We start from the raw sequence: 27,066 nt of genomic DNA, 5'->3' as shown, positions 1-27,066 counted from the left end.
AGCAACCAATAAATATTTGCTTTAAGGCGATTTAAGTGTGTGAAATTGGAACTCTTGCTTTTTTGAAATAAGTTAATGCTATCTCAGTATAAGCAAAATATTGATACTATTATTTTTAGTTGTCGTGAAGGCATTTTCGCTAACAAAGTGTACATTTAAAGAAAAGAAAACATTCTATTTCTGTAATTGAGCTAAGTTTAAAGTTACATTATACGGACCTCAACTTTGACTTTGGGGGCAAAAATGCATATTTAAGCCAGTTAACTGTGGCGTGTAATCCTCGGAGAAAAGGCAAAAGATCACTTGACTTCTGTGGTACACGTTTTACCAAGATTTAAACTGTGCTCTATTTTCTGTTTTCTACCCTGCACCTCTGGTAGTGTGGTTCGTTGCTGCTCTGCTCTGGCTCAAAGTCCAGTGTGATCGAACCCGCAGATCTGCAGATCGGTATATTCCAGATCGATGATACAGCCTTTCTTCTGGGCACCCCCGGCCTTTGGTAATCCCTTCCCTTTTCCTGTCCATTTCTCTCTTGTCATTTCACCTCAGTGGGGATTTTCAAACTCAGCCAGATCTCCGGTCTACCTTGTAATTCCCACCACCTGCTCGGTCCTCTCTCCTTCTCTACTTGGAAGAATACGGAAAATGTGCTGGACCTCTGTCAGACATTGCCGCCTGATGTAGGTGAATGTCTCTAGGTTGATACCTGCTTGTCTTCAGCCTCCTTCCTTGCAGCTCTGCGGAAGAGGTCTGTCTTCCAGCGCCTCACAACCTTTCTGCCTGCACGCTTGATCGAGGCTCCTTCGTGCTGCCCCTGACACTTCTTTCTGTCAGTTGCTCCCTTTCCTGAATTTTCACCCTTTTCATCCCTATTGGCTCCTCAAATGCTCAAGCTCCTCTGCTTTTTATTTACTTGATTTAACAAAAACCTTTTCCAACTCTTCCTTCTTTTTTGTATCAGGTATCCACCCAGAAGAGACTATATTCGCTCAGTCACAGATTCACCAAAACTATGCCAAAATTGCCAACTACAATCAGTTGTTCTCAATTCCCCAGCTTCAAGCCCTCACCTGCTCTCACCTGGACCACCGTGGGTGTTTACTAACTTCTCTCCCTTCCCCTAGTCTTCCCTTTTCTAGTTTATCTTCCCCACTTCTGCAGAACGATCTTTTAAAATACAGATATGATCATATTATGCCTCTCTCCTTAAAGTCCTCAGAAGCTCAACATTGCCCTTGGGTACAAATTCAAACTCCACAGGAGGATATCTGAGGGCCCTAATGATTTGATCTCCAGCTCTCCAGGTTGATGTGCTACCTGTCTGTTCTTGAGTCTCACCTGTGGTTCCAAAAGCAGTGTGCTATTTCACAGTTCAGAATCTTTTATATTCGGAGTCCTCTAGTGGAATAACTTTTGCTTGTACTGCTAGTGATCTCCTACTTACCTTCAAAGACAGGTGTCAAGCATCCTCACCAGGTTTTACCTGATTTCTCTCTCCTCTACTCCCAGCCTACCACCATTTTGCTACCATGGCAGAGTTGAACATTATTCTTGGGCATATTATATAGTTTGTGGATACTGTGACATATTATATAGTTTGTGGATAGTCTGTGACTCATCTGCAACACCTGGCATAGTGTCTTGTACATAGCAAGCACTCCATAGATGTTTGTAGAATGAATGAATAAACCATTGGATTAATTTTCACATATATTAACCCATCCTGCTTCTATAGACTCAGTGTTACACTTTTAAAGTTAGATAATAAGTTTTGGGTTGTATGTTTCTGATATCACTGTACTTGAAGCTGGCTACTGTGTCATATAGTTTTAAAAAGACTTAAAGAGCAGGAGGAGAAGGCATTTGTAGCTAATGACTTAAGAGAGTTATCTGAATATCGAGGTCTTTTCCTCATATTGCCCTGGTGCCTGGTACAAGCTCATCCATTCATTCTTTTCCTAATTAAAGTGTACAAAACTAGGAAAAGATTTCGTGATTTTATAATCATTTTTCTCCTTGCTTCCGATCTCCCTCGCTATCTCCATGGAGCTGCCAGAGAACTCCATCTGAAATGTAGGTCTGATGGTTGACTCCTCTGTTCATGACTCTTGATTTCTTCCTTTCCTTTCTCCTATACTTTGTCACTTCCATAGCCTCCCACTTTACCAAATTTAAGGTCTTGTTCTTAGGTGGACTTCTTTTGAAAGTTTATTGTCACTCACAGAACTGTTCAGTGTCCCTTTTGCACCTGTAGTTGATAACACTCACTATCCTCTCTTCCAAGCATATTGTTTCGGAGGATAATTATAACAACACATCAGTAATGTTTACATTAAATGAGCCAGTCCTCTTCGAGCATCTGCTGCACAGGCGCAGAAACAGATAAGTGGTTTTAGTTACTGGCTGCCAGGGGAACAGAAGGGTTGCCACAACAAACTCAGCAAACAACCCCAAAAGTCCCCAAGAAGCATAAACTCCTGCTGCTGGAAAATCAAAATTAGTAAAGGATTGTTGTACATTTTTGATGCTTGATCTTAGCTTTGTCCCCTACATCCTTACGGAGAGATTGGACTATTCTCTGCAGCAACTGGGCCATCTTTCGATCTTTAGAAGAGTACATTTGAGAGTCACTTAGCTTTTGAAGGAATTTGAAAACTTTCTGGTCGCTTTGTGGTCGAGTTGGATTGTGCTCTCCTGGAAACTTGGTCTTTTGACTAACACTGATAAGGTTGGTTCCAAAGAAACCCAGCATCCTCTTTGCCCTGGCGCCACTGGGCCTCGCCACCCTCCTCCCCCCGCCGCTCCCTCTTCCTCACCCTTCCTTCTCTGCCACCTCTCTATCCCTCACTTGAACTGGCTGCCAGAGTTCACAGACAGCTGGGCAGAGAGTGGCTAAATCTGCCCAGCTGCCCGGGAAGCTTGGCGGCCAGGCCGAGGGAAGGAAGCATCGGCTCTCTTTGAAGGTTGGCCGCCAGTGAATCTCAGGCAGCTGGACTTCAAAGGGGGGACCGCTGGGCTTTCCCTCCTGTCTAGGCAGGTCATTCCACAGCACTGTGCTTCCGGTGTTGGCGTAGTGGCTTTCAAGTTCCTCTTCAATTAAAAAGCTGAATGGAAGGCCGCACTTGTGTTCACATTTGTGGTTCTTGTGTCATATAAACGCTCTAAGATCCTCACCCCTCTTACCCCATACTTAAGAGTAAAGGTGGAGGGGAAGGGTAACATCATCCGAAGGGCAGCTAAGGAGATTCACAGCAGTAAGTGGGATTTGCTCCTTGCCAGTTGTAACTTGTGTTATTTACCGAGTTTTAAATTACTTTAAGGACTCGTTGTGTGATCTTCGCAAGTAAAGAACCTTGGCTTATGGATTGCTTAACTAGTGACCTAGAATTCGGTTTAGTTGTGACAGTGGTTTTATTTGTTTCCAGAAGCTGGTGTAGTGCTCACCTACTACGCTGCACTCTCTAGTTCTACTTCCCCACTTTCCACTTGCAAATTTCTTTGGTGGTTAGGGGTTGGAGGGGGAGGACTGGCCTCTTGAGGAAAGAGCAAAGGTGCTGCACAAAGTCCAGGCCTTTGGTGCTAAAGTCAGAAGAGCTGTGAGAATATACGTGTCAGTGGTGGATAGGAGAGTAGGCACTGAAGCCGGGTGCCTGAGTTCAAATCTTGGCTCCCACTTAGTGACCATATGGCCTGGGCAACTAACCTTACTTACTGCGTTGTCCTTCTGGAAAGTGGGGATAATAATAGTATTTATCTCCTAAGGCCATTAGAAGATTCAAGGGGTTAATACATAGCGTGCACTTAGGACAATATCTAGTCCTCAGTAAATTCCCAGTAAAAGTTAGCTGTTATTATCATGTACCAGATGCCATTGAATGGGGCTAGAGTGGAGGTGAAAATGACTGGTTTAAAATTTTTATCCCCCCTTTATAGATTAAAGATGGCTAATTTCTGCTTTAGATGGAATTTGTAATAGAATCCCCTCCCCCCCGAAATCCTTAATAGTGTTTAAATAACATATTATGTATTTGAAGGAGAAAAGTTATTTCATGTTATCTACTCTCCATCCCTCCCTCCCTGCACTGCCTTTTTTGGGGGTACAAGGAGATACAATCATTTAGGACCCTTATTATAATAATCTGTACAAATCCAAAAGAAGCCTGATAAAACATGATAGCATACATATATGTATATATACTTCAGTACATAAATATAAAAATATATGGATATATAAATTAAAAGAGATGATTTAGTGAAGAGTACACTTTCTGGAGTTAGAATCAGGGTTTGAATTTTTGCTATGACAATATACTAGTCATATGTCTTTCAGTAAGTCACCTTGCTAGCCTCAATTTTCTTGTCTGTGGAGTGAGGTGATTACATACATCTCAGGAGGCTTGTTCTAAGGATGAAATTAGAAAGTGTATGTTTTACTGCACCAAGTAGCAGCATGTTCAATAAACATACCTGTTGTTATTGACACCACCATTGGTGTTACAAATTAAATTCTTATTGAATCACAAGGAAGCCTTTAGTTTATGGAGCAGTGGTTGCCTTTCCCTGAGATTTTTATTCTCTCTAGGTCAGAGGCCAGCAAACTGTGGATCAAATCCAGCCTGCCATCTCTTTTTTATTTTTATTTATTTATTTATTTATTTTTTATTTTAAAAGATTTTATTTATTTATTTGACAGACAGAGATCACAAGTAGGCAGAGAGTCAGGCAGAGAGAGAGTGGGAAGCAGGCTCCCCGATGAGCAGAGAGCCCGATGTGGGGCTCAATCCCAGGACCCTGGAATCATGACCTGAGCTGAAGGCAGAGGCTTTAATCCACTGAGCCACCCAGGTGCCCCTGCCATCTCTTTTTTAAATAAAGTTCTATTGGAACACAGCCTCATCCACTTGTTTATGTATTATCTATGGCTGCTTTCATGCTACAACAGCAGAAACCAATAATTACAACAGAGACTGTAGTCCTCAAAGCCTAAAATATTTACTGTGTGGCCCTTTCCAGAAAAAGTTTACTAACTCTTGTTCTAGATACTGCATTTCCCCAATTAAGGTCCAGAGAATGTTAGTTTTCTCAGTGTTAGTAAGTACTATGTGTATTTAAAAAGTGCCACGGTCAAATAAGCATCAGAAATGTAAGAGAGGTTGAGTTATTCTAGGACTGCTATTTAAAAGACTCTTTCTTTTAATACACTAATGTGCATTGTGAATTTTCAAGACAAGGGCATGGTTTTCAAATAAACTCTATTTTCCCAGGCTTCTTTGCCCCCCGCCCCCACACCCACCCACCCCTGAAGAGGGTGATGTTACACAAAACATCTGGGAAACCTGCTTTGAGGCTGTTTCTGGAAGGACTTTTTTTCTTAAATCATTCTTCTTGGTGATTTAGGTGATATCCTCATTTGGAAACCTACAGAATATCATCTCACTTTTCTTCCCCAGTAAAAAGTATACTTTGCTTAAAATTGGAGCAGTCAAATAAATCAGATATTTAAATGTTCTAATCAGATAACATCCCCATCTTTAAATGATCCTATATGATGTCTGAAGATTAAACTTGGAATCTCAAAGTCCAGAGTTTCACTTTATTCCTTATGCAGAGTCCAAAAGCTTGGGTTTTCTGTAGGGCTTTAACATTTTTTTCCATCCAGCTTTCAGAGGCATAAATCTAGAGTGCCTAACTGGTGTACCAATTGATTCAGCTAGGGTTTATAGGAAGGGAGATTAATGTGAAGGTAACTTGTGCCTTAGCCATAAGGGGTTTATTTTATAGACTAAAGTAAACACCTTGAATTTCAAGTTGCAAGCACACGGGGAGCCAGAAGATTCCAGAACAGTGGCGTCATATGCAGCCTGTGACTCACACAGCTCAGTGACTGAGATTTCTCCTGCAGCTGCAGCTTCCAGCTGGTCATCAGATAGAGCCCTAGGTAGTCACACACTGCAGTCACCTGGCTTCAGATGACCCAACAGTCATAGAATTGCAACATTGTCCAGTTATGAATGAAGGCTGGCTATCTCTTTGCCAAACACAGTTGGAAAATAAATGCTAAGTCATACCTGTTTTCTGAAATCACAGTGGTTGCAACAGTGAGCCTGGACTAAGCGTGGAGAACCCTGCTGGAGAGAGAGTTCAGCCCCGCTCATAAATGTTCACACTTGCCCATTCTGTCTCTGTCTTTCTCTTGCTTGTAAGTTTCCCCATTAAAGGCAGAGGCCAGATCCTAGTCATTTTCGTGCCCTCTAAACCTGGCTTGTAGTTGATCCAGTAAATGTTTTATGGAAGAATAAGAGGTCTATGTGTGTCTCTCCCTTTTCCAACTTACAAATCATTTGAAGAACATTCCATGTGGTCTCTTCATTTATGTATCTCATTGTTGTGTGTATAATAGGTCCTCAGTAAATGTGGTTCCTACTGTAAATGTGGATTCTGAAACTTTCATTTTCACACTTTTATTTTATGGGGGATGATGAATAGACTTTTCAGAAACCTTTGTCAGATTATTACTGTCTTTTGGCTTTAAATTATTTCTTTTAAACAGAGGAAGGGAGGGCGGGAAAGAAGGAAGGAATGAGGGAAGGGAAAAAACATCTTGGCTGGAGCATAATTATCTTCTTAAAAAAAGTTAGAAACTTGGAAAATTGTCAACTTAGTATGAAATATATTATTCCCTTGAAACATCCTCAAAAGTTCTGAGTTTCATTTGCTGTATTTATTAAGTCTGTTCCTCTTACAAGCACCATGATATGTGATGTATAGCATATTATACTGTTCTAAAACTCATTGGCGTTCTTGGAGTTCAGATGTGTCTGGGAAAGAAGGAATCTGAGGCTGACCTTCTTGAAAGAAAGGATTGGAAATGTGGGGAAAGAGCTTTTATCTAGTACAATAAGGAAAAGCAACTTAAACACAGTCCTCCCTTTCACATCCTCGAAGAATGAACTGTTCCTAAGCATTCTCTTCTCTCACTGCAATATTGTCTGCTGGAATCATCTTATTCGGTGTCCCAAGATTATATACAGGAATGGCTGCAACTGGTTGGAACCAGACTACAACTACCTAGAGACAGGGGCGATTCCAAGCGACCACAGCAAGGATTAAGAAACGTTGCTAGAGAGAATTCTTGCTCTCACAGGCAGGTGCAGAAAGGCAAGAGAGGAGCACAGTGATCATGTAAAGTACAACACATGATAAAGTTGAATAAATTTTAAATACCGGATTTTGGGACTGGTTTATGATGGATATTATTTGGTAGCATGCTGAGGTAGGGGAGAGAGAGTCAGCCTTCTTTAAAAAGTTATGCTCCTGTAGTATCATCTGACTTAAAATAATGCCAAACACATGTGATGTTTACTATCTGTCAGGTACTGTCCACGTCCTTTATGTTATATTGGTTACCTTTTGCTAACCTAACAAACTACTCTAAAACTTAGTAACTCAAACAACAGACATTTCTTGTTTCTCACTATTCTGTGGGTCAGTTGGGCAATACTTCTGGTCTGAAATGGCAGGGCTGATTTCTCCTGCGTTCTCTGTTGCATCTACAGTTAACTAACAGCTGGATGGTCTAGGATGTCCTCATCCACATGTCTGGCTGTTGGCAGGATGTCAGCTGGTGCTATGGGGATGACTGGGCACATCTCTGATCATCCAGGAAGCTAGTCCATGCTTTTTTACAAGATGACTGGGTTCCAAAAACAGCAAGAGAACAAGTCCCAATGTATATGCCTTTACAGTTTTCTGCTTGTGTCTTGTTTGCTAATGTCCTCAGTTAGGCTTCTCCAAGAAGCAGACGCTAAGGCAGCCTTAGATGTATAAGAGATCTATTGCCAAAACTCCTACAAGGGAAAAAGTGAGTGGGGGAGCCAGACGAGGAGGCTAGAGAGTACCAGATGGTGACACAGGTCCGACTCCTATGGAAGAAAGAGGGAGGGAAGGGGGGAATTGGTGTTGGCTAGGAAGAATCTCAGACAGCAGCACAGTTCTAAGAAAGCATTGACCAGGCCAGTGGGAAGTCCTTTTGCCAGAATCACCATAAGGCTTTATTAATCTGCTCTAGCTATGACCTGTCATTCATCACAGGAGCTACGATTGGGACTACTACTCCATTAAGTCTGTAGTCAGCAGTCCCTTTGTGGAAGGACTAGGAGAATTATTGCTCCACTGAGTAGCACTCTCCTTTTTCTTAGGAATCTGGCTACCTCTGTGGTTGGTAGGCTCCTGATCTGAAAATAGGCTTAGATATGGGACTAGAACAAGAGATCATGACTTTTTATTGAGGTGACCACCTTGAGCCTCTTCCTCCTCCGTTCATCTCTCTTTTTGATGGTAGAGATCAAGCATTACCTTTGTTGTCTGCCCATCCCTTCTGTCCCTAGGAATGCTGTATTCTGTCAACCTTCTCCATAACTCCCTGCACATCAAGCCCCCTTGCCTGCCTCTGTGACTTTGCCAGTCATTATGCTTTATGTTATAGTAATTGCAGCCTTTTGACATCTAGTAATTAAGCACTACAACCTGGCTGTTATTAATTTGGGCCTCATCGTGCCTGTTAATTTTAATGGTCTAGCTCTGTGACGTTAGGCCTGGGCTGCAGAGGAGAGCTGCCGTTGAACTTCTCAGGGATGCTGGCTCTCTCCCCTGTGCTTGCTGATGTTCCCTGTAAATGGTGGTTCTTCTGGGCTCTCCCATGAAAAACAATAATCTGTTTTCTCCGGCCTGACATAATATATCCATTCCAGTATGCCCACTTCCCTAGGCCTTCTTATTTCCTCTGCTGGGACGATCAGGGTGTTTTTATTTTAGTAAACATTGGCCATCACTTTTCTAAGCCTCCAACAGCTTTTAGGCCCCTAGCAGCTTGTTTGCCCCATATCCTGGGTTCCTTTTCCAAAAATCCTCACCTCCCTGTGCCAAAATCAAGGAATCCTGCTTATCTAGTCTTACCTCAAAGCCCCATTGATTAAGCATCATCACACTTTAAACTCAAGACACGTCGTGGCTCCTTCCAGTAGCTGCTAGCTAATTTGTCCCAGTAGCTGCTAGCTAATTCTTGCATTCTCTTGGTGTGTAATGTCTTTCCTCCTTTCAGCCACTGCAACAGCCCCCCACTCCCCCCACCCTGCCCCAGCTGAGTCATCCTGGGATTCAACCCTCGTTATTAGTCTAGAAGCCAGGAGAGGAGGAGGTAGGGGAAGGTCCTCATGGGGGAGGGGCGGTTGTAGCATTTTCCAACACAAACGAAGTTCTAGCTCTTCCTAGGGCAAGAGTGGCCACCACTCTAAACTGTGAGTGTTCCAAGGGCAACTGCAGATCCGGCGTTCTATGGACATCCATCCAGATATCCTATCCTTATGTTTCAGGGTCTCAGGTTTTCCCAGCTAGAACCCTGACCTTAGAACAACAGACTTGCCTTGGTTGAGCATTTAAATGTCCCCGGAGCTCTATAAATCTAACTACCAGATCACTTTTGTCTGTTGCTCAGCTCTGTCCGTTCTTCCACTGCAGGAGATGAGGTCCTCTTCAAGAAGTACTGAAGTCAGCCCTCTGGCTCTCCCACATCGTCTTTAACTATTAATGGCCCTCAATTTCTCATTATCCCTCTGTAGGGTATCAGTACAACTTAGCAGTAGCCAGCCAACACCATTATTTCTGTAGGCATTGTGCCTCCCATGTCTTTTAAATGCCTAAAACATTGTACCCACGAGGACATTCCCTTATACCAGGAAGTGTTCCCAGGTCACATCCAGTGAAATCTGTAGCACTTGAACTAGTCCCAAGTGCTAGAGTGTATCTGTACCTCATAGTCCACTTAGAACAATGTCTTCTCTGTCAGGCAATGAATGAGCCAGTCCCACATTCCTATCTCACCCTGATGTTGTTGGATCCCTCATAGCAGCACTTGTGTTAGTCTGGGTCTTCTGAAAACAGACACCAAGATCAGGATTAAACATTAATTAAACATTAATTAAACATTAAACATTAAACTGGGGACAGGCCTGAAGGGGGTAATGGGTAGGGAGTCTGCGAAGTCTGGAAAGAGAGCATGATATGGGTCACACCTCTGTGAAAAGAAAGAAAGAAGCATTAAATGTTCATCTGCGGATGAGTGAATAAATAGAATGTGATACATTTATACAGTGGAATATTTTATTTGGTAATAAAAAGAAATGAACTACTGATACATATCTACACTGTGGATGAACCTCAGAAGCATAAGTGAAAGAAGCTGGTCACAAAAGATAGCTCATTGTGTAATTTCATTTAGATGAGATGTGCAGATAGACAAATACATAGAGACAAACTACAGTAGCAGTTGCTTGGGGCTGAGGAGTTCGGAGGGAAATGGGCAGTGATTGCTAATGTGCATAGGGTTTCTTTCTGGGGGTGATGGAAATGTACTAAAATCATGGCTGCCCAACTCTCTGGAAATACTAAAATCAGTGAACTGCATACTTTAGGTAGACAAATTCCATGGTATGTGAATTATATCTCAATAAAACTGTTACAGTAAAAGAAAAGAAAAAAGAGGGCTGTACAGAAAAACTCTTGGACTGTAGCACAATATCAAGAAAGTTTCATGCAGATTGGCTGGGAGCGGTCCTTGGAAAGCCCGGCCGAGTCACAGAGGCAGGGGGCATAGCAGTCAGTTACGGTTTTTACCCTGGGAGATATGACAGGCACATTTTCACGGCCGCCTGACCTGTATGCCCAAGCAAGTCGTATGTCCATACCCAGAACCCAGGGTTTGAGAAGTAAACAGCACATCTTGGTGAAAAGAACAGCAAAGTTGTATTGCAAAGACTTGTGCCGTGCTTGCATCAATTCATTAAATTTTCCCAACAGCTGATGTGGATATTATTATTATTCTTATTTAATAGATGGCAGAGGGAGGCATAGGGAAATTAGTTCACCCAAGATTGTTCAGATGGTAAGTGGTGAAGCCTGGATTTGAACTTGTCAGTCTGGCTGCATCATCTGTGCTTTTTATCATGATGTCATATTTTCACACACTGTATTAATCTGAATATCACAGCATCAGTTGGAGAGGCGTTACTGTCCCTTTCTCCTCACTAAAATGAAGGCTTCATGGCAGTAGGGAATGGCAAATCATGTTTATGCGACAGTTTCTGTTGTTTTGTACACATTCTCTTCATTCTCCTTACTACAGAATCAGAGAAGCAACAGTGAATTATGCTCGGTCTAGACCAGTATTTATTCTGTTCTTACTCTTGCCATTTAAAAAAATCCTGGCATATTTTTATCCTGGTGTAGTAGGTAACTCTAACGTGTGATTGCAAATGTAGAGTTTCTTGGGTGTTGAAACTAGGTTCCCAAGGAGAAAGAAATTTTTTATCTATTGAGGGGGTCCTAGAAACGGATTTGAGAGAACAGTCAAATGTTAGTACCCGTCATCGGTTAGGGAGCCCTGCATTTGCTTCATCTTGCTCTTGGGATTTGTATTCTGGTAGCACAGTTGCGTGCCAGCAACTTTCTGAAAAGAGGTACCTACTACAGAGTTAATGAATGTGTGATATTGACCTAAGGCAGGGATTAGAAAGTCAAATGTAACTCCGTGTCTTTGGGAGTTGAGGAGAAGGGGAGGGGTGGGAAGATATGTACAGCATGTTATTTTAAAAATTAACAAACTGAGAAACAGAAAGATTAAGCAGTTTGGCCAGGGTCAAACTAAAATGTATCAGACTGAAAATTTAGGTGAAATCAGCTTGGCTGTAGGACCAATATTCTTTCCGTTGAATTTTCCTCTATTTTCAGCCCAGCAATTCATTTAAATTCCCTCATTTAAAATAGTTTATTCCACTGTCTCTATTAGTTACAAAACATATTTTGATCATTTTGAGGGCTGTCATTCCTCTCGCATTGATCGACACACTAGAACAATGAAGATACTGGGATCTAGGCAACCCAGGGGTGTCAACTCACTGACCATCGGTTACACCTCAGAATGTTTGGATTATGTTTAGGATTTGGGGAATGGTATATTTAAGACTTTGTGGAAGACGTCATATTTTTCTATGAGAATTTGGCAGACTGTGTTGGAGAAGAAAAGCTGGAATTAGTGAGCACAGCCACAGAAGACAGGACCAGGCAGGAGTCATACGTAGATATTGGAATTCTAGGAAGGAGTCTTGGACCCAGTTTAAGAATAGTGTTCCCAGTTAGAGCCACTCAGAAATGGACTGATCTTGCCTGTGAGGTAACGTGTTCTGTGCTGCCAGAGGCTCCTGGCCGTCTGCTAAGAAAGGATCGAGGGACAGTTTTACCAATTGGAGTTTGTATGGTATGATCTCAGGAGAGGGCCCTTAAAACGCCCAATTTGTGCTTGTGTTTTCCATCACTATGAATCTGAGACTTGATACTCTCCAAATCATAACCAAAGGCCCTCCTAAGAATAGGAAACCTATATAAAGGAGTTAATAATCTCAGCTTCCCTGAAGAACGATGTTCTTTGCTTGGGATGATCATAAAATCAGTTAAAGGAGAAGTCGCGGTTTTAGATTTCCCAAGTTATGCCAGAAGTGGTTTTAGTCGGGTTGACACTGTTTCCAGAGCATAAGTGTGTTTGTCATCATGACTGCCCAAGTGTTGCTATTTTATGCAAGTTTAAGATCTCCTCTGGCTCTCATTTTATTTCATTAGAATAAACTTCTGTTATTGGTTAAAGTGAAGTTAATAATTGGAGAGCACTTTTGACATGAAATCCGTGAACTGTTCATCGGAAGTGAGGACATTTTGCTTTTTTATTTTATTAGGTCCTTTTAAAAGAGGAAATGACTTAGATTATTTTGAGTGCAATCTCTCTTGAAATCTTAATTTTTAATATGCGGCCGTTTGTTGCTCTAAAAGACTGTTGCACTGACATGTGAATTACTATGGCAGCAGGAACCACGGGAGTCAGAAAGATGGGAGGGGGAGTTGTTTTGTGGTGTATATTCACACATTTTGCCCTATAAATAGTGAATTGTAAAAATTTCAAAACACCCAACCTCCAATATAGTGACCCTTTAAATAAAGTAGTACCTAAAAGAGGAGACATAAAAGTGGGACAGATGAATATTTGGTAAAGTTCTTTCTTACTAGATTCAGGCAAAATGACCTGTTGTCACAGTCCCTTATTCCCATCAGTTCCTGTATTACAGTTCCACCTCGCCGGTTAGATCCGGTAGAATCTTGAGTTCTGAAACAGCGCTTTCTCTTTGCTTGAGTACCAGGTGGCCATATGCCTTTAAACCGTAGAGCCCCTCTCAGGGCAGTGAAAAGTGGAAGCAAGACCCATCTAGGGAACAGCAGATTCGCAGCCTCATCTCACCCTTCTCTGAGCAACAAGGATGAGAATTAGACAATCACAGGGAGAAACCTGCTTGCTGTGGGGCTCATGCTGAAGTTTATATGATGTGGTTCCTTTGGATTCTATACCTTTTAAGGTTCTTTATCCCACTTTACTGCTATATGTTTATATACACACATCTGTGAGTATGTGTATATTTATGTGTTCAAATGTTGGCATTCCAAATCTGTTTTGTCCTATTAATAATAAAAAGTACATACTGATCAGTTTGTTGAAGTATAAAATATTATATATACTAGTTTTTGTTTTTTCCTTAAGAATCACAGAGCTGTCAGTGACCCTAGAAGTCATCTGGTGCAATCCATTTATTTTACAGCGGGCAGACTAGTGATCTGGAGAGACTAATTTGTCCCCAGCCGCACTGCTAGTTTTTATTGAATGAAGTCTAGATTTTCTGTCTCCTGGTCCTGGCCCAGTTTTACTATCCTGCACTGCCTTACCGTTCCTGAAATGACTGGCCTTCCTTCTATGTAGATGTGTATATATATATATTAATGAGCATTAAAAAGAAACAAAACATTTAAAACAAATAAACAAAAAACTGAATTAATTTCACTGAGAGGCCAGATATAAGTACAGACTTTTTGGTAAGCTGCTACCAATATGGTATCTTTCAGAAGTTCTATTTATTTTTTTATTTTTTAAGATTTTATTTATTTATTTGACAAAGAAAGACACAGCGAGAGAGGGAACACAAGTAGGGGGAGTGGGAGAGGAGAAGCAGGCTTCCTGCTGAGCAGGGAACCCGATGCAGGGCTCGATCCTAGGACCCTGGGATCATGACCTGAGCTGAAGGCAGACGCTTAACGACTGAGCCACCCAGGCGCCCCCAGAAGTTCTATTTAGAGTTTAGTAGTTGATAACCTGATAAAATATGACCACGTGGCAGATTTTCCTAATTGAGTTTGGTAGCAGTTTTTCTGAGGATCAAAATACTCCCAAACTATTCTCCGCATGTGCCCAGAATGATCTTTTTAAAATAAACAAACCTACTCACGTTCTCCTCTGAGTAATCGCCATTAAGCAGCTCCCTTTTGCCTTCAGGATAAAATCTAAGCCCTTAACATGGCCTATAAAGCTCACTGTGATTGAGGCCCTGCTCACACCACCCCCCCACCTCTCCTTTCCCTCCAGTCGTGGTTAGCTTCTTTTAGTTCTTTGACCGCAACTAGCTCTTTTACCTTTATGCATGTTAGCTTTCCATTGCTTCTTTAAAAATTACACTATTTAGTGCCTTTAAAAAATCACCCAATTTATTATTTCACAGTTTCTGTAGGTAAGATGTCTGGAATGATGTGGTGGGTTCTCTTCTTAGGGTCTCATCAAGCTAAAATCAAACTGTTGGCCAAGGCTGTGGCTCTCCTCAGGGGCTCAGGGTCCTCCTTCAGACACACTGGTTACTGGCAGCATTCAGATCCCCATGTCCCCGACACATCTTTAGAGTCAACAGTGGCATGTCCAGCACTTCCAGTCTCTGACTTACTCTCTGTCCTGTCTCTGCAGCTTCTTCAGAATTCTGTCCTCAGCCAGGAGAAAGTTCTGCTTTCCCGTCTCCTGTGACTACTTCAGCCCCACCTGGATAATCCAGGATGATTTCCCTCTTTGAAGGTTAACTAGTTAGTAAACTTAGTTATACCTGCAGCGTCCCCTTTGCCAATGTAGTGACATGACTCCAGGAAATGGAGGTCATGGGGGTCGGAATTCTTCCTACTTACAACACAGTACCCTGTGACTGGAATATTCATTGTTACCTCTGTGTCCTCCTCGGTCATCTGCTAACTCATGCTTTCATCCACTGGGTCTCAGGATTTCTTTCTGCCCCCCTCCCCCCGTCTCAGGTTTGGATTAGGCATCTCTCTTCAGTGCTCACTGATTACTCCTCATGTCCCCATCGTACCACTTGTCACTTACGCTTACCCGTATTCCTTCAGGGGACTGTCAACTCTGTAAGAAGAAAAGCTGTGTTTATCTTGGCACATTTGTGTTTCCCTGTTTAACCTTGTGTCTGTCATACAGTTGATGCCCAATTAAAAGAGAAGTTGAGTCAGTAAATTATTTGTACCCATGAAAGGTGGAAGCATGAGCAACATGTTTAATACAAATTTCTAAGACTATCAGAGGAAGAGAGAGGACAAATTAAACTCAAGATATACAAATTATTAAAAACTAAAACTAAAACAAAACCCAGCCTGCTTTTGTGAGATAATGAGGTGCTCCTCATTACTGGAAGCTTTTAGGTAGAAGCTCACAGACGGGGCATCGGGGGTATTGATGGGAGGCTAACGGATATGAGCTCCATTTTGTAACTCATTCTTGTTAAGGTTGATGTCAGACCGAAAGAGATGGAGGCACTTGTATTCCTATCCCTGTGGCTCCCAGGAGAGACCTCCATGTCACTAGCAGTGTCCCTTGTCCAGTCACTGGAATTACCCAGCCTGGTGGAGCTGAGATAATCGACCCCTAGTTTTTGCCTGTGCTGGTTACTGAATCATAACTGGGTGACAAGATTAGTTTAGTAGAGTTACCTTTATAAGTCATTAACTGTGAAGAAGCAACACTGGAAGTAAAAAGACTGTTAACATACATGACTAGAGAAGGAGTATCATGTAGAGTGTAAGAGTGGCCTTTTGGTTCAAACACTGAGCTGTACCACTTATGAGCTATGTGACCTTACCTCAGGTACGTAAGTCTTTGTGGTTCTGTTTCCTAATCTGTAAAACACAGATGATAATAGTAGAACCTAATTTGTGTAGTGATTGAGAGAATTAAGTAGATGAGATAGTAAAGGGTACAGTGCGTAGGGTATGATTAGCATTGTGTCAGGGTTAGTCTCTCCCGCTTCCGCTCCACAGCAACATAATCCTACAGGCACGTTAAAGAGAGTTCAAGACCTACAACCACATGCATGGTGTCTGGCATATATTAGGAATACAATGAGGCTTGAACTCACAATGCTAAGATCGTGAGTCCCATGCTTTACTGACTGAGCCAGCCAGGCAACCCTACAATGATATTTTTTATTTAAAAAATGATACGTTCATTTGTAACTTGTATTCAAATTTTCCAATTTTATTTTATGCATATTTACCATAGGAAATGATCCCAATGACTTTATGCTCTGAGAACTAAATACTGTGCCAATCTTGTGTTGCTCAGAATTTGCTAAGGCAGTCTGAAAAAATGGGACTTAATCTCTTTTTTATTATTAAAGCAAATGGATGTTTTAAGAAACCATTTGAATTATTTTCCAGATTAAGAAAACTATAGTCAAGTAAAATTCATATTATACGTGTATCATTTTCTGGATGATAAAGTAAAATACTCCTGCCGCAAAAACGTTCTCATTTGAATTCCGATGAGATACTAACACTTTGCTTGTTTTTCAAACAGGTTCATCCCAAATTCCACTATAAACAGGCTCATGACCCGGGCACAGACACTTCTTGCGTGACCTTTTCCTATGATGGTAATGTCCTTGCCTCTCGTGGAGGTAGGTTAAAAACTTTCTTTTGGATGTGTCCCTTTGTTTAAAAATGATCATAATTAACAAATGTTACTTTAATATCCTAACAGTAAAACTATCTGTCCTTTTGTTAATGTACCTTTGCCAGTCTTTTTTTTTTTTTCATTAAAATGCACTCTAACTTAGCAATATTGTTTTCTTAAAAGGTATCGAGTAAAATTTAGAAAATATATACTTTCTGCCTAAATTTTTATTTTAGCTTCAAATTCCATCAGAGTTGAGCCTTCAAGGATGACCTTTGCCTCTAACTTACGGAATTTTATAGATATGTTCTATATTCTTCCTATATTGTTTTATAATTTAGAGTCTTCTGTTGGCTCACCATTTTTTTTTCCAGTTTGAACACTGTACCTCAATTTAGTTAAAAAAAAAAAAATCGTGTACTTGGATGTTAGTTTTTAAATAACTTCATAGTTCTCTATTTACCCACATTCATATGGTGAATATGGGTTTTTTCTCGCTGAATCTTTCTCACATCAGTGAACCAAGTGTTGACACAAGAGGATAGAAAGGGCAGCTTATGAGCTGACTGAGCCAGACAGGCAACCCTACAGTCATATTTTTTATTTAAAAAATGATACATTCATTTGTAATTTTTATTCAAATTTTTCATATTCCCATTATGGGAAGTATGGGATGTGACTGAGGATCTTCCTGTAGGCCCGTTTGTGGGGAGGGAAAAGAAACAGTAGAGTAGGAGCCATTACTCCTAATTAAAGATGGCTTTAATTATCACATAAAGGATTTGGTCTTTATTCTGTAGGCCATGTTAATCTAGCAGCACTACATTTGGTCAGTCATTCACTCACTCAACTGCTCTATGTTGAGCAACTGCTCTGAGCAAGCATTGTGCTAGGTGCTGGGTCTAAACTGTGAACATCATAGAAGAGTTCCTTTCCTGAAAGAATGTGCACTGGTGTAGAGGAGTGAGGAGGAGATGGAGAGATTTGGCCCGGCTTTCACTCAATTCAGCCATTCCATGTCTGTGTACCTTGGGAACTGCATCAGATTCTCTTTCTTCTGAGGAAGCCTTGTCTGTTATATCCAAACTACCATCACTTACATAACTGTTAAAACATCAAAGCACATGTATTTTCTATTTATGGTCTATATGGAAAAGGAGGGGGGTCTGTATAAAATATGTATTTTGGTCTATCGGTTCTAACCAATTTGAGCCTGAGAGGACTCTTAATTAAGACTGTATATACTCTTTACTTACAAATAATGGTTCTTACCTCTAAAGTGTGTACCTGAATCTTCTGAGAAAGTTTTTCAAATGATAAATGTTTCACTTAGAAATTATCACACAGGGGCGCCTGGGTGGCTCAGTGGGTTAAAGCCTCTGCCTTTGGCTCAGGTCATGATCCCAGGGTCCTGAGATCGAGGCTTGCATCGGGCTCTCTGCTCAGCAGGGAGCCTGCTTCCTCCTCTCTCTCTGCCTGTCTCTCTGCCTACTTGTGATCTCTGTCTGTCAAATAAATAAATAAAATCTTTAAGAAAAAAAAAAAAGAAATTTTCATATTTACCCTTGCAGCTTTAGAATGGTGTACCTAAATCTCCAACGTGGAGTGGGGGGACGAGAGAAGAATAAGAGGGAAGCATAGTTTGAAAATTCCTCTCAGAGGATTCTAAAACAGGCCAGCCCCAAACCAGTTGATAATTACTAGAAGTATAGGACTAACCTCATTTCAGTCAAAGCCATTTTGGTGATAATTCTTGCCTTCCCCTTCCATCCTATAATAGCTGTTGGGTAACACGTCGCCAACACAACATGTATACTGTATTCCATCATTTTTCTTCCTGGACGTATAGAATATGGCAGATAGAATTCTAGTCAGCAGAGTCCCCAGGTGTTGCAAGGTATTCCAGCTAGCACCAGAATCTGTCAGGTTAGCTAAACTGTTTAATGCAGATTAATGTTTTCTTATTATTTGGGAATTATGAGGATATGTAATCTTTTTTTAAGACCAAAAGCAAAAAAAAAAAAAAAAAAAAAAGGTGAGTCTTACAAAATCCTTCCATTTTAAGCAGGTCCCCTGTCCAGCCAGTTGTGGATTAGTGCACCTGCCAAAAGTTGGGTTTCAGAGGAAGGGTCACTTGGGAGAGAATGTAGATTTTTATTGAAATCTCCACTCACCTCACTTGCACCTGATACTGATTCTTTATTGGACCCAAGGGGTTGAGGCAGGTCTCAGCTGTGGACACCGGGGAGAAAAGGAAAGACATCACTTATATGAGTTTTGGCTTTCATTATGGCCAGAATATTAGTTAGTAGTCCTATAGAAATATAGAAAAAGTGATTCTTAGAAGAATATTCATTACACTTTAAAGAGCTTTTGGAAAAGCTGTACTCCCCGGCAAAGCAAGGAATGATAGCCACGGTGGAGTCATACTGGAGGGAAGGGAATCCTGTGGCTCACTCTCATTCATGTTAATGGATAGCTTCATCTACACCCCAGTGGGAGAAGGAATCTGTTGTGAACTGAACTGTTTTCAGTCCTGATGGTTGTTAAATTAATATCTTCTTAAGAAGTCAGGTTATGTTCAACTATACCATAGGGGAACTGCCAGCTGCTGTAAAATCACTCCTTAGAGCAGAGTCTCCAGGGCTCTTCTAGCCTACAGATGCTACATCAGTTTGAAAATTTATTTCTAGGAGGCCAGTTCATTATCATAAATCTTTCTACTGTTCTCACATCCACTACTTTCAGACTCCCCAGTTAAAACAGTAAAATGCACTTATGTGCACCTTTCTTTCCCCTTCCTTACTTCTTTCCTTCCTGTAGTTATACACTAAGTTTAGCAAAGTCTAAACTTAGAATGAGTTTCTTTGCATAATTCACTTTTTTTTCTTTTCCATTCCTCTATCAGGTGATGATACATTGAAATTATGGGACATTCGACAATTTAATAAGCCACTTTTTTCAGCCTCGGGTCTTCCTACCATGTTCCCAATGTAAGTAGCATATTTTAAATAATTGATAAACATAAGAGAATAGAAAAAAATTTTGTCACTTTAATTTATGTCATATGTCTTAAAAAGGGACAAGAAGAGTATTTGAAAACTGTTCTTTGAAAGATGCATTTTATTTTTCCCTTTCACTTGCACATTCTTCAGACCATAAAACTTTTTTGAAGTTGAAATGATATACGTTCATGTGTCTCTCTGTGTGTATACTTGGGATAGTAAAAATATTTTAAGAGATTGAATTGTTCTTTTAATATGTATAAGTGAGAGGGTAGGCCTACGTATTTGTTGTCTTTTAAAATTTGAACCCCATTCCATCAAAGCCATCTTTTATAGATCCTGAGCATTATTATGTGTCATTCTCTCAGTTTTTTCTTACCATCATCCCAGTCAGTAATTCAGTATACTTCACTTGTTCAGAGTACCTTGCTCTAGGTAGCTGAACACCATCACCTCCATTCTGTTAAGTTGACAATGGGAACACTTACAGGTTTTTCTAAGGCAACTGAGGTGGGATTTGAACTTTTAAGTCCTACAATTGGTGCCTAAATAAAACTTTCTATTTTTGTAGAAATAAAATCTCACATCTGTGTTAAATAATGACCAACAGGGAGAGCGTGAAGGGGATGGAAGCGTCAAACGGAGGAAACTGTGTCATAGCAGAGCATTAATTCTAGTGTGGTCCGTTGCCCGTGGCAGTTATCTGTTAAAACAAACAGATGGACAAACAAACATGAATTTATAGCTGATGAGAATTTTTTGAGCTATTATGCCTGCTGCAAGCTATACTAACTACATAACTTCTTTGGATCGTGTCTTAGATTATTCACAATCAGGTGGCCAGATCTCTAATAACAAGGGCTCTTGAATCATAGCCATCAATTAGGTTCCAACAGTTCAACCTGCTCCTCATTTCATGGTCCTCGACTTGACAAAACTCAAATTATTCGGGGATGGTGGCTAGTGGTGGTAAAAAATAATTCCAAAACTGGACGAAATTATCACTTCTTAAACATTAGTCATACAATGTCTGTTTGTCTATATCACTGTCAAGGTCTATCTTGAGTTTTTCCCACACTTCCTTTACATTAAAAAATAGGGTGTGTAGAAGTTAAAAAAGCACAGATTCTGGAATCAGACTGCCTGAGTTCACATCCCAGCTGCTCCACTTACTTCTGTGATCTTGGGCAAGGTTTCTTTCACCTCTCTCTGCCTCAATTTCCTCATCAGTAAAATGGGGATAGTAATATCTACCTCATAGGATTATTGTGAAGATTAAGTGAACTAATATACATGCTTGACTTATGTTGAGCCCTCGATAAGTTACCTCTTGTTACTATGGTGGTGTTTATGTTTTATTTAACTCATTGCTTTAGGGTCATAAGCTTATGCCTATACACTGTTTTTGTCTGTAGGACGGACTGCTGTTTCAGTCCAGATGACAAACTCATAGTCACCGGGACATCTGTTCAAAGGGGATGTGGCAGCGGCAAGCTTGTTTTCTTTGAGCGCAGGACTTTCCAAAGGGTGTACGAAATAGACATCACGGATGCGGTATGTAAATTCTTCTCTCCTCAGCCTTGAGATTGTAGTTTGCCTCTTAGTCATCTTTTGTTTTGGTTTTAGTTTTTAAATAGAACATAAGTCCTGGCCCTTACGGTGCAATGGTAGCTGCTTTTTTCACCAACACAGGAATTCATAATGTAATGCCGACTGGCTGATCTATGCTCTCCTTTCCTCTGACCCAGTATTTCCCATGGGCCCACACTTCAGTCGGAATTTCGGCTGGGCTGGGGACATTTGCCCCTCTGCCAACCATTTGGAGGACAGCAGAAGCTGATCACCATGTAGGATCCAGAAAGGAGTGCCCCACAGGGTGTGTGTTTGTGAGGATTCAGGGATTGTGGGCAGAAGTGAAAGTTCTGCCCTCAGAAAGTGATGAATTGTAGCATTGTTCCCTAAACCTTGAAAACTTTGACAGAATTCTGCTTGCTAGATTTGTCATTGAGGTAAGACTCAGCTTCCACTGAGCTTAACTTCTGTTTAGTTATTGGGAAGTTTAAAACATTTCACAGTTAACTTCTGCCTCTAAAAAAGTCCATTAGTTTTCTTTACATATTTATAAAACACCAGCATGCTTGGGGGCGCCTGGGTGGCTCAGTGGGTTAAAGCCTCTTCCTTCGGCTCAAGTCAGGATCTCAGGATCCCCGTGTGGGGCTCTCCGCTCAGTGGGGAGCCTGCATCCTCCTCTGTCTCTGCCTGCTTCTCTGCCTACTTGTGATCTCTGTCTGTCAAATAAATAAATGAAATATTTAAAAAAAAAAAACAAACCCCAGCATGCTTGCATGCATTGTTCCACTGATTCATCCATTCCTGTCCTGAGACCGGAGCTGGATATAACACGGTACGAGTGAAGTTTCCCTGAGGAAAATCCAAATTCCTTTATAGTCTTTTAAAGTATGTAATAGTATTTAGAAGGTAAGGTAAATCATTGTTATTTTCTGAGTATGAAACAGACCGATTAATGTCTGTGCACAATTTCTTTGGCTCACTGTCAAAGCCTTTAGTAATACCCGGTGTCTTAAACAGTGCCCTTATGTAGACTTCTCCACTTCTTTCAGCTCTTTGTAAACAGTTGGGACATATTATGTACTTAAATGATTCAGACAATTGAACAACTGTTTTTAAATCACTAGTCAAAAGCTCCTGTCTCTAATGTTCTAGTATTACTGTGTACTCTTAATTTGTAGGCCCTAAATTTGAAACCCTGGTATAGTTAGTTAAAGACAATGAATTAACAATGAGACCGATTCTAGATGAGTACTTAAGTTTTATAGATTCTAATCTCATGACATAATTTGAAATGTACCAGCACTACTAATAATTTTTTTGGGGTACCTCTATGAGCCAACTCAAACACTAGAATCAAAGAAAAACATTCTTGACTCTATCAACTTTAATCTCAAAAAATAAAATTATTATAATAGGTTGTTCCAGAAGTAAGCTGTGTTCTGTTATGCCTCTCAATGACTATACATGTCAGTATTACTCGTGGTGTTCTGGTTTTTAATTATAATTAAAATTGAAACCTGAATAAATTAAGGGATGTATGATTGCGCTTTTAAGAACCCCTGTGTTTTTGTAGTGTATAGAACATGCTGTCTGCTGTGTTGCTCTGAGTTGCTTTTCTAGCTAGATCTTTTGCTCCGTAGTACTTACTGCCGTTGCATCTGTTATGTGTTTGTTGTCGGTTTTCTTGCGTCAGGATGTAAGCCCCCTAGAGCAGAAACTCGTTTGTGTTCACCGTGATCTCCTCAGTGCTTAGAACAGTGCCTGACACATAGTTGTTGAATGAGTGAATGGTATACTTGGCAAGTGAATGTAATGCATTCTGTATGTCTTTGGAGAGTGAGGCAGGAGAGGAGTATCTAGAGACGGAAAGTTAAACTGATCTTGTATACCATAATAAGAAGGTGACTTTATCTTCGGTTTTTTGTTTGTGTGTTTGTTAAAGCAAAGGAATGGCACATCCCGATTTAGTCTTTAGAACAGATAATTTTTGTTGAAGTGCAAAGGGTAGATTTACAAGATTTGGTGTCGTGTATGGAGGCTGAGGTTTATTACTTGGGAGATTGGGCCACTGTTCCCCGAGATTAAAAAAAAAAAAGAAGAAAAAAGCAGATTTTGGAAGAAATTCAGTGCATTGTTGTTGAAATAACTGCAGAGCCTCTGGGTGAAGACAGTAGACAGATAGGTAAGTGAGTTTGGTCCTAAAGGAAAGAAGACACAGTTTGGGGGGAAATATTTACAGTTTATAGTTGAAATGTTGGTTACTAATTAGTTTGATCAAGGAAAGGGCACAAAGGATGGAAAACATGGGCTGTAGGAAACCCAGACTTTTAAGGGATGAGCAAACGAAGAGAAGCAAACAAAGGAGAATGGTCATTAAGTCAATGGAGTATACCTCCTATTGAATTGTCTTAGAAAAGCCAGAAAACAGATTTTGAGATCCATATTAATAGATGAAGAGAAAACTTCAAATAGGGACGAAAGTGCCATAGCACTTCAAACCAGCTTTTTAAATAATTGATTTAGGATCTGTTTGATTGTATTTTTGTTGTTGTTACTATCAAACAGCATTGTTTTTGTTTACATAGTGGAATGGTATGGTAAAAGAACTTTAAAATGTCCCTCTGGGGGTGCCTGGGTGGCTCAGTGGGTTAAGGCTTCTGCCTTCGGCTCAGGTCATGATCCCGGGGTCCTGGGATCGAGCCCCGCATCGGGCTCTCTGCTCTGCAAGCAGCCTGTTTCCTCCTCTCTCTCTTCCTGCCTCTCTGCCTACTTGTGATTGTTGTCTGTCAAATAAATAAATAAAATCTTTAAAACATAAAATAAAATAAAATGCCCCTCTGATCTAAAGTTTTAAGACTTGGAATATAAGAGAATAAATGTGCTCTTTGGAATGGGTAAAGATAGTGGCCATTTTGCTTGAAGGGCCAAAAATATCTCTAATTTTATTGTATTTTTGTCACTAAAAACCAGAATAGTCATCTCTTTTGGAAATACCGCACTCTGCTGCTGTAAGGTACTTACTGTGTTGAGTTTTAATTTACATAAAAGGCAACATCTCATTCTTTTTTGTTTGTTTGTTTGGGTTTTTTTTTGGGGGGGGGTGAAAACTCCTCTTATTTGTATCACGAATTGTACAATCTCCAGTTCTCTTTGTCGCTAGAATATCCTAGCTATAGCATTGGTGCCTGGATCAGACTTGTAGAATCGCTATACTGAAGACATGGAGCGCCAAACAAATGTTTAGAAAATGTGTTTCTTCAAAGCTGTTATGACTCTGGGTGATTTCTTCTGGTTTTTAATTCTCTTAGTGGTGTGCTTGCTTGACTAGACACAGACAACGGTGGCTTTAGGTCTATCCTAGATGAGTCCATTTACTTCAGCAAAGTATGAGTGATTGTATTCTCACACTCTCTTCTAAAACGAAATAAATCCCTAGGTGGCTATATTTTAGAATGCCAAGCTCCACATGTATATGGAGCCAAACACTGTTTTCAGTCAAGGAGATTAACAACTCTACAGTTGCCTAATAACTAAAAACTCTATTACAAGCTTCACAATAAATAGCTTTTAAAAATACAATTATTTGTATTTTCCCTACTTATTTTTGAAACAAACTTAAAGGAAAAAATGGTTTTAATTCCATTCTCTGTATTGTTATATGCTCTGAAAATTTTTTTCTCTTCAATGTAGAGATTCTGTTCACTAGGAGATAACAAATGTTTCTTTAAAATGTACCATTTTATTATATAACATTCATACACATTTTACAATTCTGCTGGTATTATTTTTAGATGTTTCTTTGTAGTCCAGTTGTGTTCCCTCAAGTGAAAAAAACAGCATATTTCTCATTTGTCATCTAATTTTTTTATGATTTGAGTAGTGTGCTTAGCCTCTTTTCTAAGATAAATTTCAGAATATAACTTGAATTTAGTGAGTTTACAAACTCACTTTAGTTCTTGTGTAAGATGGGACCCTAAGCTTTTGTATATTGCATAAAAGGCTAACCATTACTTATTTTATATGATGAAAGTATGAGAGAGAAAGAATGGATGAAATATAATTTGGAGATGATATATCAATTTAAAAAAATTTATGTTTAATCGAAACCACAATGAGATACCACCTCACACCAGTCAGAATGGCTAAAATTAACAAGTAAGGAAATGACAGATGCTGGTGAGGATGCGGAGAAAGGGGAACCCTCTTACACTGTTGGTGGGAATGCAAGCTGGTGCAGCCACTCTGGAAAACAGCATGGATGTTCCTCAAAAAGTTGATAATAGAGCTACCCTATGACCCAGCAATCGCTGGGTATTTACCCTAAAGATACAAATGTAGTGATCTGAAGGGGCACGTACACCCAAATGTTTATAGCAGCAATGTCCACAATAGCTAAACTATGGAAAGAACCTAGATGTCCATCAACAGATGAATGGATAAAGAGGTTGTGGTGTATATATACAATGGAATACTATGCAGCCATCAAAAGAAATGAAATCTTGCCATTTGCGATGATGTGGATGGAACTAGAGGGTATTATGCTGAGCGAAATAAGTCAATCAGAGAAAGACAATTATCATATGATCTCCCTGATATGAGGAAGTTGAGAGGCAATGTGAGGGGTTTGGGGGCTAGGAAGAATAAAAGAATAAATGAAACAAGATGGGATCAGGAGGGAGACAAAGCATAAGAGACTCTTAATCTCACAAAACAAACTGAGGGTTGCTCGGGGGAGAGGAGTAGAGAGAGGGTGGTTGGGTTATGGACATTGGGGAAGGTATGTGAGTGCTATGGTGAGTGCTATGAAGTGTGTAAACCTGGCGATTCACAGACCTGTACCCCTGGGGCTAATAATACATTATATGTTAGTAAAGAAAAAAATCCAGAAAAAAAGATTTATGTTTAGAAGAAACAGACATTTTCAGGCCTTTTAAATTTTCCAGTTATTCAGGAGAGGTCCTGAAATAACATTATGGACTATTATTAGCTTAGTAATTTTTCATCAAACTGTAATTTGTTATAAAATGACTAACAGAATTTCCTTTTTCACTAATGTAAATCAGAAGACATGGTTTATGCAATTATACTAGCATATTAACATTTATACTCTTTAACCCAAGCATAATGGACTAAAGTTTTTTGACCTGGTGTTATTTAGGATGGTGGCTTCTTTCAGTTGCTTTTGGCAATAATTTAAAAGAAATAGCTGGTGTTCCCTTGGGTAAAGAGGAAAAAAAGTAGAAAGGAAAAAAGCCAGAAATCTCACCCTTGATCCTATGACTCTTCGATTTCTTTGTTAGCTTGCTTTGGTGAGAACCTTTGTTTCTGCAAACACTGACTGAACAAAGTGAGGAATAGAAAAAAAAATCAAACCTATATTTACAGAACAGAGCTGCAGATCTAGTATAGCTGATCTGGTATAAGGCTGCTGAAGGGAAGGGAAGGGAAATTTGCTTGGATATTTTCAACCAGACTGCTTTATTTTATTCATTCATTCATTTTTCAGCTAGTCTGCTTTGGGTATTTGAATTGTATTTTTCTGATTACAAAAATAGTACATATTAAATCCAAAAAATTGACACCATAGAAAAGATCATTAAGAAAGTAAATATCTTATTTATCCAT

The 27,066-nt window shown here is 40.1% G+C and overlaps 1 protein-coding gene across 1 annotated transcript in view; it reads left to right on the top strand.

Annotated features, from left to right (window-relative positions):
* WDR70 (WD repeat domain 70) overlaps positions 1 to 27,066 on the top strand; it is a 316,291-nt gene that overhangs the window by 245,262 nt on the left and 43,963 nt on the right. Inside the window, exons 11-13 of the mRNA XM_080803311.1 lie at positions 16,769 to 16,868; positions 19,773 to 19,857; positions 21,285 to 21,423. Coding sequence (XP_080659437.1) covers positions 16,769 to 16,868; positions 19,773 to 19,857; positions 21,285 to 21,423 — 324 coding nt within the window. The remainder of the gene's footprint in view (positions 1 to 16,768; positions 16,869 to 19,772; positions 19,858 to 21,284; positions 21,424 to 27,066) is intronic.

The sequence above is a fragment of the Martes martes genome (genome assembly GCF_963455335.1).
Source record: "Martes martes genome assembly, chromosome: 5".
Taxonomy (NCBI): domain Eukaryota; kingdom Metazoa; phylum Chordata; class Mammalia; order Carnivora; family Mustelidae; genus Martes; species Martes martes.
This window is presented reverse-complemented; position numbering and strand designations above follow the sequence as displayed.